The sequence below is a fragment of the Triticum aestivum genome, chromosome 2A, assembly GCF_018294505.1.
Source record: "Triticum aestivum cultivar Chinese Spring chromosome 2A, IWGSC CS RefSeq v2.1, whole genome shotgun sequence".
NCBI classification, from domain to species: domain Eukaryota; kingdom Viridiplantae; phylum Streptophyta; class Magnoliopsida; order Poales; family Poaceae; genus Triticum; species Triticum aestivum.
The window spans coordinates 524,041,545-524,053,806 of record NC_057797.1 but is presented as its reverse complement, the minus strand read 5'-3'; the positions used below and the strand labels follow the sequence as shown (position 1 = coordinate 524,053,806).

The 12,262-nt window shown below is 51.9% G+C and overlaps 2 protein-coding genes across 9 annotated transcripts in view; one reads left to right on the top strand and one right to left on the bottom strand.

The window, feature by feature from the left end:
- The window catches only part of LOC123189223 (thioredoxin M3, chloroplastic), a 5,957-nt gene extending 3,164 nt beyond the window's left edge, over positions 1-2,793 (top strand). Inside the window, exons 2-4 of one of the 8 annotated variants that reach the window (XR_006495646.1) lie at positions 966-1,382; positions 1,772-1,840; positions 1,969-2,793. Coding sequence is in view for 1 of the 8 variants with exons in the window: in XM_044601588.1 (XP_044457523.1) it covers positions 966-1,288 (323 nt within the window). In the remaining 7 variants the exon portion in view is untranslated. Of the gene's footprint in view, positions 1-965 lie in introns of all 8 variants that reach the window. The other 7 variants (XR_006495644.1, XR_006495643.1, XR_006495645.1 and 4 more) reach the window with 7 other exon arrangements.
- Positions 2,794-2,893: 100 nt separating this feature from the next.
- On the bottom strand, positions 2,894-5,786 carry LOC123189222 (subtilisin-like protease SBT1.7). The gene has a single exon (XM_044601587.1). It carries the CDS (start codon positions 5,534-5,536, stop codon positions 3,227-3,229), a length of 2,310 nt encoding a protein of 769 aa, XP_044457522.1. The 5' UTR covers positions 5,537-5,786; the 3' UTR covers positions 2,894-3,226.
- Positions 5,787-12,262: the final 6,476 nt, after the last annotated feature.

The following is a 12,262-nucleotide window of genomic DNA, read 5'->3' as shown; positions in this document are numbered from 1 at the left end:
GGTGGTGCGTCGGCCATGGACGGGGGAGGGTGGTGGGCGGGACGTGGGGGGGGGGGGTAGCGCCAAACGGGGCGCGGGGGTTTTGCTTTGTGCCACCGACGGGCGGGCCAGGGGAGGACAAGCGCGCTGTCCGTTTCACCCCAAAAGCCGCCCAAACTTGGGCCGGGGATGGGTCGAAAGGGGACAAAAAATGGACAAAAGTCCGTTTGCGCCCGCGCGCTGGGCCGTCTGGTTTGTCCCTTTTGCCCCAAACGGACGCACCCGGACAGGATGTGGTCGCGGGCTGGAGTTGGCCTTAGATTCGGGCCACTTGAATATGTTGCAAAGATGAACTGTATGACTTAGCAATCCCAATTCCTCGCTGTAAAATTCAACTTTATGTTCGGATCGGCCTTCTCATTCTGAAGTATATCACTGTTTGAGGATTGAAGCTCTGGAATGAAGCGTTCTCACTGCTTAGATTGGTTGTTGGTGTGTGTCAACCTGTGTGAGTTAATCGCTAATGTGCTACTTAGTGTCTAATGTACTATGCAGGAAAATACAGCCCCATGTTCAGTTCTTAGATTGCTTGTTCCATTGATAAACATAGTGGAAATTACTAGTAAGCATCGTATGCCTGGCCTCATGGTGTTATTTTGCTGCACTACTACACATTATAAAGTCATAGCGTCATAACTCACTCGCTCACTATCATGGTACTGTCAGACTGTCGGTTCATGCAAGCTGCACTAATGCGTGGATCCTTCTTTTTCAGAATATAGAAGAAGCAATTAGCTTAGTTAATCTTTGTGATTCACCTCAGTGAAGAGTGAAGACTAGTAGCTACCTACACACTTCTTTCACGTGTTTGGTTTTCTGAACTCCGTTAATTAATTTCATCTGTTTTTACTTCTTTGTGACTTTGTGAATTTAGTCTGCACACGTAGAGAAGATATGTAACAGTAGTGTTCTTTACATTTGTACAGCTGAAGCAATCACTGCATGTTCCTGGAACCAAAATGTCATCTGCAGTGATGTGCCTGTGCTTGTGGAGTTTTGGGCCTCATGGTGTGGACCTTGTAAAATGGTCCATCGAATTGTCGACGAGATTGCGGCCGAATATGATGGAAGAATAAAGTGCTATAAGCTTGACACTGATGATTACCCACAAACTGCAATTTCCTACAATATTGAGAGGGTTCCGACTGTTTTACTATTCAAGGATGGAGAGAAAATACATAGTATTACTGGAACTCTGCCAAAAGCCGTTTATGTGAGGGCCATTGAGAATTCTTTCTTAGAACAGTGACCATTTTGGTTACAACGTTATATTGTTACTTGGTCCAGATTCATATCCCATATACTTGATTTTTCACTGCCAGCTAGTGGAAAGAGTAGGGAAGGTAAAGTTGGAGTTACAACTTGAGCTTCTTGTTATCCCTTAGCTACACAACTTACTGTAAATATTGATGTAGTTCTGAAAAAAAAAGGATTGCTGGACCTCTTTATTTTACCTTGAGGGTTGTAATGAATCATGATTGTTATCATTGATGTGAAACAGGGACGAATATTTAAGGCCCTTAGAAATATCTTGTTAAATGAAGTCAAATTAAGATTTCCGTTATACTTTACTTTATGTACCTCACATTGTCTGTTTTTCTTCTTCTTTTGCACCCCTTATGTATCAACATTTTCGTGCTATTTTTCAGAGCTAGAGTAAATACTTAATCATTTAGTTCCTATATACAGAATCATCTAAGATCTAACCTATTCAAGTTTATCTTCTGAAAAGGTTTATCCCTGTTATGTCAGTGCAATTGTTGTTTCTGTGGGGCTGCTAATACCGAGCTAATTGTCCCAGGTAACTCTTCAAGGCATGTTTGATTAAACCTCTCCTATTATTCATTGTCTCTAATCTGTAATATATATCTAGACTTAACAGGCTAAACCTTGGTTATGATGCATAACTTTTATTTTATTACCCTTTAGTTTGCCTAGGGTGTAATATTTAGCTCTCGTTGGGCTGACAAAGAAGACCCACACACAAGGTAAAGGCTGGCGAAGAAAAAGACTAGAATATTGGCAAGTACTTTGGCAGGCGGTATCAACAGGCTGTTGCCATGGATTTTTAACCTTTCCATGCTGAAGACTAGTGCATAGTAAGTAGTTGAGAGTGGCTTGAGTGGAACCAATGGTAGGATACAATAGACTTGCGTTCCTTAGAGATTGAATTGCTTATTATTGATAATATCCAACTGAATTAATTCGATTATCTCATTTTTCGTGGACAGTAGCACAGTTGCAGCTGCTCCTACAGTGGTACTGTTTGGCTAGTGGCTACATGTATTTACCCTACCTTTCGGAATTTGAGCTATGTACAGTAGCCTTCTGAGGAGGTATAGCACAATAATATGATTGGAATTTCTGGTGATCACCAGAATGTTCAGGTAGACCTAAATGCAGCTGAACCACATCAAGTGCCACATGATGGCGATCAAAGTTCTGGTGATCGTCTGATGACTGCCTGACTTAAATCAATTTGCCGAAGTCTGTTTTTTCTCCAACGGTATTCAGTTTGGAGCTCTGAAGTTGTCTGAGCTTTACTTAAAATTCAGTCTAATGCTACACTTGGTTGTAGAAGGTACTGGAGTCTGGATTGAAGCTTTAGACGCAGGTGGTGCATCAGGTGCTTACACTTTTTTTCGGGTTTAGGACTTGGATCATTCATATGTATTGTAACAACCATCCACTTTGCCCTTTTCTGAAGTTTTATTTGTATCCCTCATGGCAATATCAATAACATCTGGAAAAGTAGACAATCACTTTTCATCATTTTTCTTATGCACAAATAATCTTTTTATGTATGGTGTATGCTGGTACCGATCACTGTTGTTGATGGAGAACATACCAGCCATTTGAGATTTCCAAACAAGCATGTAACAATGCTTATAATTTCACACCCTATTACATTTAGAGATTTACATATTTTGAAGTAAATCAAACTGGTCGAATATGTGTTACTAGCTCATTTTAGGCCAAATGTGATTTGTTGAGAAAAATGTGTACAAATTTATAAATTATTATAGAGGCTAAATACACTTGACATCATCAGTACCATACCCTGGTGCGCTTTTTCTCCTTTGCTTTCAGTCTATGTATTACTTCTTCTGGTCAGTATTATATTATTTATTGTTTTCGTATGGTCATCCTTTATTTCTGCTCCTGCTATGTTGGCAGGTCTTTCTCCTCACTGAGCAAATGCTGAGACTATTGGACTCCTGACAGCATGCTTCCCTCCAACCTCATTCCAGGTCAAGAAGCCATGGTTTCCAATGTAGCTGTAGTCATCTACTGCTCTCTTCACCTGGCTGACCTGCACGGTGACACTGAACCCTTGCTTGCTGCCTTTGCCTCCAAAGGACAGTGCTGACGGCGTCACCGTCACCTTCATCCCTGCCGGAGCCGTCACCGACATGCTGTACTTTGCTGCCGAGCCGGCGACGTTGGTCAGGACCCTCTTGAACGTCCGGGTGGCTGACGTCGTGTGGTTGAGGATCACCATGAACGATGGGTAGTTCAGGTCAAGGTTGGCACCGGCGGCGCAACTGGCGTTTCGCCGGCCGGTCACGGCCGCTATCTGCCGGCTGCTGTAGCGGAGGCCGCAGAGGAAGTTGACGTAGTCATCTGCCGTCGCGTCGTACACCAGGCCGGGGTCTGTGGCCTGGTTGGGGCTCACGTGGCCGCTGCCGTAGTCCAGAGGTGTCCCTGGTGATCGATTTGGCATGCTGACGATGACGTTGTTGGCGTTGTCCTTCACGTAGGCCGTGGTCATCATGGCCGAGCGGATGGCTGCCGGGCTCCAGTCGGGGTGCGCAGACCGCAGCAGGGCGACCACGCCGGCGACGTGCGGCGACGCCATAGACGTGCCGGAGACGAGCATGTACTTGGCGTAGAGCTTCTGCTTGCCGATCTCCATGATTTCCTTGTTGGGCACCCATGCCGCGAGGATGTCCACCCCCGGCGCGACGATGTCCGGCTTCAGGATCGCCGGGCTCATCTGGGTCGGCCCGCGGGAGGAGAAGTACGCCACGGCCGGTGCCGGCTTGACGCCGAGCTCCGTGCCGACGAACCGAATGCTCACCTTGGGCGCCTTGGTGGCCGTCACAAACTTCTGGATAGCGGCGCCGTCCGACGGGGTGACCAGCACCAGCGGCATGACGTAGTCAGTCGGCTGCAGGAATTCCTTCATGTTGCTGGCGGCGATCAGCCCGCGGCCGCCGGCGCCCTGCACCTCGTCCATCTGCTCCCTGAGGCTCTCGCCGGCTGTGCAGAAGACGTACTTCCCGCTCACCTCCTTGCGGCTCAGGCTGGAATAGTCGCACTTCTGCTTGCTCTTGTTGCCGTGGCCGTAGTAGAGGTCGGCGTCGGCGATCGGTGTGTGCTCCGGGTACACAGATTTGCCGTGGATGCTCTTGCCGCCGCTGCCGCTGCCGAGCGTGACGGTCGCCGTGAACTCCCTGTCGATGGTCGACGCGCCGACGGTGGTGATCCAGGGCGCGCCGTTCATGATGGTGTACCCGTCGGAGCCGTCGTTCCCGGCCGAGCACGTAACGAAGATTCCCTTCTGCATGGCGGCGAAGGCCCCGATAGCTATGACATTGGTGTCGTAGGAAGTTTCAGGGAAGCCCAGCGAGAGCGACATGACGTCGACGCCGTCGGCGATCGCTCGGTCCATGGCGGCCAGCACGTCGCTGGACGCGGACTCGAGGGTGTCGCCCGAGAAGACGGCCTTGTACATGGCGAGCCTGGCCATGGGCGCGATGCCGGTGGCCGTGCCGTTGGCGTAGCCGAAGTAGCTGGCGCCCTTGACGGCGCTGCCGGCCGCCGTGGACGAGGTGTGGGAGCCGTGGCCGTAGTAATCCCTGGCCGAGTCGTAGTCGTCCGGCGCGATGGCGAGGCCGCGCTGCTTGAGGGCCTTGCTGAAGGAGCGCGCCCCGATGAGCTTCCCGTTGCACATGGAGGCCTTGAAGGCCTTGCCGGCCTCGCACGCGCCCTTCCACCTCGCCGGCACGGCCTTGGTCGTCATGCCCGCGTCGCTGAAGCTCTCGCTCTCGGGCCACACGCCCGTGTCGACGATCCCCACGATCACGTCCTCCCCGTACTTGGACGCCGGCCAGACGCCGCCAGCGCCGCCGCCGGTGAGCCCGAGGAACTCGGGCGTGCGCGTGGTGTGGAGCCGCGCGTACGTCTCCGGGAAGGCGGTCACGTGCCCCTCCATCCTCTGTATCTCCGCGAGCTGCCGCGGGGTGAGCACCGCGCTGAAGCCGTGCATGGCGTGCGCGTACGTGTACAGGTGCTCCGGCGCCGCCTCCTCCTCCTTGCCAGCCAGCGACGACAGCACCGACGTGTACCAGCCCTCGTGCGTCGTGAACGGCGTCGGCATCGCCGACACGTCCATTTGCACGATGTACGGCCGCCGGTCGCCCTCTGCAGCCCCCGCCACACATGCCACCAAGAAGAAGCTTACGCCAAGCAGAGGCAAAACCTGATGGTTCATCCTGTCAGATGTTTCAGCTCAGGGCAGAGCGTCTTCTCCTCTTATGCAGGCTGCGAGGAGCTAGAGTGAGCGTGAGTGGATGCCACAAGTGGAGGGCACTCGGAGGGCGCGGTGGTGGCACTGGTGGCAACCTGCCGGATACATTATATACATATTGGATTCCATGGAGGCCATGAGCCCCCCTAGAAAACTAGCCAAGAATCTTCTGAAGATCATTCTCTGGAGGAAAGCAGCTCAGACAGCAGGGCCCCGGGCCGTGCGGACGGGCGCCATGTTCCACCATGTATGTTGCAATCATTCGCGTCGGCCGTTGGCTAGCTTGGCGCGAACGCGAACGCGAACGCATAGTTGTGTTGGGTGTGCGTCCATTTCGCTGGGCTGGCCTTGCTTTCCTCCCACGATACCCTCCGCGCTGCCTTTACAGCAGCAAGCAGTACTGATCTCAGTCTCGTCCGGTGGCCGCGCCGTTAAATCTTACTCGACAATTCGTTACGCACTCGTCGTTTCGTTCGGGTCAGGTCGTGGCACCGAGAGGGGCGCGTGCATGCTCGCAAGGTCTCAAGATATGTTATCCCTCCCTTGTGGGTGCTGCACTACTGCACTCGAGTCTTTTCACTGCTCTTTTGTCTTGTGAGATCCTACCGAAACACGTTTTCCATTAAGGAAAACAGAGGTTTGCTAGAGAAAATGTACGTACGATTTATCATGTCTCTCACGTACTGAGATGAGTAATGCTACATGACCAGGATTGGAGAAGGGGGAGGAAGGGGGTAGAAGTTTAAGTAAGAAGTTTCGTAGCTTTACGTGGAGTCGTGGATGTAGAATTATCGTACTGAGATATAGCACATGGATTTTACCACTTTCCGAGCGGCGACGCGCCCAGCAGCCATCGGGGTTGACTGAACCCACGAAAGGGACTCAAGTGCTGAACCCTCTGAGAAAGGGGAGGAATTTCGGGGCTGAAGGCGTGCGACACAGTTTGAATTGCACACCCATTTAATTCTGAATCCTCGCGTGCCGGATTCTAATTCTCGAACGACGGTGACTGAAATCTGGCTTGAAAGTGATCAGAGTTCCTGGGATCATGCATGGCGCAATCAAGTTCTGCTCTGCACCAGTCGTCAAGCTCTGAGTGATAAAGCTATCGACGTGGATGGTCTTGCTTCCTGCGAGGTTCAAATCAAACAGTAAATGAAGCTCGAGATTTTGGGTGCTCCTTCGGCTGGTCTTCTCCTCGTGCTCCACTCAGGTTCGGTTGAGTGCTCCGTCTGGTCCGGCCGACGGTTGCACCATCGAAGGGATTTCTTTCTTAATTGCATGCATGCAAAGTCATTACACGATCACGATTTGGGTCATCCATCTTTCTATCCAATGCAGCTTCATAAATGCTACTGGATGGAGAGGAGTACAAGGGGGATGCAAACGAAGATTGCGGGTGGATGCAAGAGGGGTGGGTTTGCAGCCAGTGCCACAACAGAGGCTTATAGTCGTCGCTAGATGGTCTAAGGTTCTGGATGTAATTTTTATTATTTCTAGTGTCTGTTGTACTATCATGATTGAAGATGAATAGATTGAAAGTTTTTCCGAAAAAAAGGCTTGTCCCCGTTTAGAACAAATTATTTTTCATATTACTATTATTTTTTGCGGAATATAGGATTTTCATATCAATGATTCCTTACTTTTCTTCACATTCTGGAGGATTCAACCCTCATGTTTCTATTTCCTTTGATAAGTCCGACGCAAAGAATATTCTACGCTATATCGCCTCAATCTTCCCCTCCCATATTCTCCGCTGTTCTCTTTGTTGACGAAACAATTTCTTGTAAAATTTTGGAGCATTCAAATAACTAGGTTGTATAATTCTTGCATTTTAGATTCCAGTAGAACTTAATGAGACTTGACATCCGATTCTTGCAAAATTTATATGCCTGTATTTTTTCTATCCCACGTTTGTTTCAAAATGCTCTTAGACTATCCACAATAGGAGTAACATAGATGGTAACATCACATTTATCTAGACAAAATAGATGATGTGACATATAATTAATGAAGAAAGAGAGACATGTGGTAACATAACTAGTTACAATAACATCACACATATCAAGAAAAGATAAGTCTACAACCTAATAAATGAAGTGATGCATGACACAACACATATATTACTACCCAATAGCATAGACTAGTAACATATGCATGTTATTACTCTAAGTTACTCCCCACTGTGACTAGTCTTAGTGTTAATTTTATGACCAACGACGAACTAACTAGCTGTGGGTCGCCACTTGCACCCCTAACAGGTGGCATGCAGTACTTGTCAAGCTTGGATGGTAGCACTGTCCTAGAAGAAAGTGGTTAATTATAATGGTATATGATTAAGCAACAAAAGAGATAGACACCATGATGCAAAGGTGATGGTGATGAGCCTTTCACGGGGCCAAGTAATCATAGGCGGTTGGTGCATCAGGCGTGCGGCCTTTTACTAGTAGGAGTACTCGTAATCCAGAGACCAGGTCGGGTGCAAATGGCAAGGAGAGAAAAGGATGTGGTCGATCCACTTTGTTTCAACTTTCAAAGACGTTAACATAATTAAAGGCTCGTTAAAGCTTCCTAAGGACCTTATCAAGCAAAGCTTGATGCCTATGTTCTCAAAAGAACGTTGTTTTTGTAGTGAGCCGGCTTCCGGCTCAGGTTATCTAGAGCCCCGGACAATTCTTGAATGAAGCCATAAAAGAACTGTAATCTGAATATGTCGGACAGAGAATTCTTGGCAACATTCGCTTCTTGACTGCACCATGGCCCTGGCGCGCGAGCATTATTGGATCTAGACCTTGTCCATGTGATAAGTCAGACTAGAAAACCGAATGCTAGATGTTGGATCTTTACACTTCTTGACTCCCATCCGCATGACAGTTTTGTGAAAGCATCAGTTACCTTGTGGTCAATATGGCACGCCCCGCGCAAGGCTATCCACGAACATCAGATCCATAGCCCGCAAGCTACAAATTGCTTCATACAGGCATCTCCAACGTTCTATGACAAACGTCCGGATCGCACAGTCTGGGCACTTTGAGCCCTCTAGCGCTGTCCATTAAACGTTCGTGGACAAGTCCGCACGTTTAAATTCATAGTGTTGAGTATGTTATTTATGCATGTATATTGTCTACATCCATCTTTTTAGTTTGCTGTATAGATTAAGATAAAGATCTCATCTTGTATTTATATATACCGTGCATATTGCACCGAATCAATACATTGTACAATTCATACATCTTCATGGTATCAGTTTTTAGGTTCTAAAATCCTAGCTTCCGCTGCCGCCGGCGCTGCCGCGCAACTCCTCTGCACTGCCGCTGCCGACGACCGTCTCTCGCGTCGGCCGCCGCCCTTATCTCCCACGCATGCCATCGTCCGATCGCTCGTCGCCAGCCCGCCCCAAGCCATCGCGCCAGCCCGCTAGCTGCCGCCCGCGCACCTATCTGCATCGCCAGCCCCGCAACCCTGCATCGCCTGCTGCTACTGCCGCGCACGCAGCCACGCCGCCTAATCCAGTTGCTAATCCCGCCCGACCCGCAACCCTGCATCGCCTGCTGCTTCAGCCGCAAGCCGACACACCTCGCCAATCCAGCTGCTGCCGCGCAAGCCGCCACGCCTCGCCCGCCCAGTCGCTTTGCCTGCTGCCGCGCGATTCGCCCGCCGAGCCGCCGCGCATCGCCCGCCCAGCAACATTGCCGAGCCGCCGCAAGTCCTAACCCGAGTCGTCCGAGTCGCCCGTCCGGTTCCCGCTATGTCGTCTGTCACTTCCTCCGCGTCCACTAACTCCAACCCGTTCGCCAACGCCAACCCTCCTGACGTCAACGACATCCGCAAGCTCAACATCTTCGAGTGGGTGCCGGTTCGTCTCTCCCAGGTGGACTCCTACCACTCGTGAAAGACGTATTTTTCCCTTGTGTTTCGTGAGTATCATCTCATGGACCACGTGGACGGTACCGTCGACTCCAGCCTCGTTACCGAGTTTCATGACTGGTCCACCATCGACACCACGATCATCTGCTGGTTTTTCCTCACCATCACGCCCGACCTCTTCCAGACGGTCGTGACGGACGATGATGATGCATGCGCCGTGTGAACCAAGCTGAACGGGCTCTTCACCGACAACAAGCTCCAGCGTCGCGTTTTTTTGCAGTAAGAGTTCTTTGGGTGTCATCAGGACAACACCTCCATCGAGGACTATTGTCGCCGCCTTAAGACTCTCACTGACGAGCTTTGCGATATCGGCGCCAAGGTCGATGATGACCTCCTCCTCAGCATGCTCACCGCCGAGCTCAACGAGGATTTCGGCAACGCCGCGGGGAACCTCAGCCTCATCCCCAACCCGTCCTTCGCCAAGTTCGTTGCGTACCTTCGCTTGGAGGAGCGACAGATGAAGCAGGTGAAGACGCGCACCATCCACACCGCCCTTGCTGTCGGCACCACCCGCGGTGGGCCTCCGGCGCCTCCCGCTATCCCGGCACCCCAGTAGCGTCATCAGGCGCCTTTCCCGGCGCCCCGGCAGCCGGGGCTCCTGCAACTGCCGTACGACCTGCCCGCGCCCCCCGCTCCTCCCGCTGAAAAGCGCCGCGATGGCCGCCACGGCGGTCAGCAACAGCCGCAGCCGCAGCAACAGTTTGATGCGCCGCAACAGCTCCAGGTGCTGCCCCCATGGGCCTCCGGCTATAACCCCTGGACCGGTGTCGTCCATGCGTACACCATGCCGGTTCCACGGGCTCCTGCACCGACGCTTTCCATGCCGCGCCCACCGGCGCACCAGGCATACTACGCGGCTCCGCAGCCGTACGGAGGATACCCACCGCCACAGATGAGCGGCGCCTATGGTCTCCCTGCGGCCTCGCCGCCGCCCTCGCCGGCCCTGCCGCCGGCACCTTGGGATCCGGCGCTCCTCGCCGCGCTGCACGCTGCGCCTACGCCGAACAACTACACTGGAGGCGGCGATTGGTACATGGACACCGAGGCTACGGCTCACATGTTTGCTCATCCTGATAATCTTGCCTCCTTCACTCCTGTCACCACCGACCGCCGCATCATTATCGGCGACGGTTCCACACTACCTATCACACATGTCGGGCACACTTCTTTTCCTTCTACTTCTATGCCTATTACTTTGTCTAACATACTTGTGTCACCTCATTTTATTAAGAATCTTGTTTCCGTTCGTTGTTTAACTCGTGAAAATCCTATTACTGTTGAATTTGACGAGCTTGGTTTTTGTGTCAAGGACGCTCGAACCAGGATGGTACTTCACCGATGTGACAGCCTCGATGAGCTCTATCCGGTGCATCCGCCGTCCACCTCCACCACCGCACCGGTTGCTCTCTCTGCCGGCGTCGATCTCTGGCACGCTCGTTTGGGTCATCCCAACCCCGTCACACTTTGTCATATTCTTAGGAGTTTCAGTTTCAGTTGTAATAAGATAGAGGATCACACCTGTCATGCCTGTCGTGTCGGCAAACATGTTCGCCTTCCATTTAATAACTCCACCACAATAGCTTCTTTTCCTTTTCAGTTGATTCATAGCGATGTGTGGACCTCTCCGGTTCCTAGTAATTCGGGCTATTTATATTATTTGGTTATTCTTGATGATTATTCGCACTATGTGTGGACGTTTCCTTTACGATGAAAGTCGGATGCATTCTCCACTTTGTCGGTTTTTTACTCCTATGTCAGCACGCAGTTTGGGCGTCCCATTCTTGCTCTTCAGACTGACAATGGAAAGGAGTTCGACAATCTTGCTTTCCGCATTGTTCTGTCGCACCATGGCACAATTTTTTGTCTCACATGCCCGTATACTTCACAGCAAAATGGTCGAGCCGAACGCTTCCTTCGCACTCTGAACGTCTGCGTTCGGACGCTCCTGTTCCACGCTAATGTGTCGCCTCGTTTCTGGCCGGATGCACTCGCTACTGCTTCACTTCTCCTTAACCTTCGCCCTTGCCGCCCACGGTGGAACTATGCACCTCACCATCTTCTCTTCGGTACGCCCTCATCTTATGATGACTTGCATATTTTCGGGTGCCTTTGCTATCCTAGCACTGCGGACTCCGCTCCTCACAAACTCGCACCTCGTTCTGTCGCTTGCATCTTCATCGGCTACCCTTTCAACTCCAAGGGATTTCGGTGCTACGATCCCGTCTCCCACCGTGTGTTCACTTTCCAGCACGTTTACTTTGATGAGCATGTGTTTCCGTTTCAGCAGGTACCTCCGGCTGTTCCTCCCGCCACCGATGACGCGGGCTCCTCGACGCCGCTCCCAGGGCGCTCGCGTGCCTCTCTTGGCCCGTCCCTGGCTTTGAGGCGCCCCCCGCATGCGGCGCCTCCTACAGCCGCGGCACTGGCCCCCGCGGTCCCCCCGGCGCCCACGGCCTCCGTCCCCCCAGCGCCCGCGGCCCCTGTGGCCCCCTCGGTGCCCCCAGCGCCGCCGGCCTCCTCGGGGCCCCCGGCCCCTGCGCCTCCGGCACCTGTGGCCGGTCCGGTCACCCGCGCCCGTACGGATGTTTTTTGCCCAAGCTCGCGCTACGCCACGGATGATTACGTCCATGCGGCGTCCACCTCTGAGCCGTCGCCATTGCCATCCTCCGTCCGAACCGCTCTTCCTGACCCGCACTGGATGGCCATGATGCAAGAGGAGTTTGACGCCCTGTTGCGCAACTGAACGTGGCAGCTTGTTCCCCG

Excerpts from the sequence above, each read along its gene's own strand:
- LOC123189222 (XM_044601587.1), bottom strand. The coding sequence starts at position 5,536 with ATGAACCATCAGGTTTTGCCTCTGCTTGGCGTAAGCTTCTTCTTGGTG.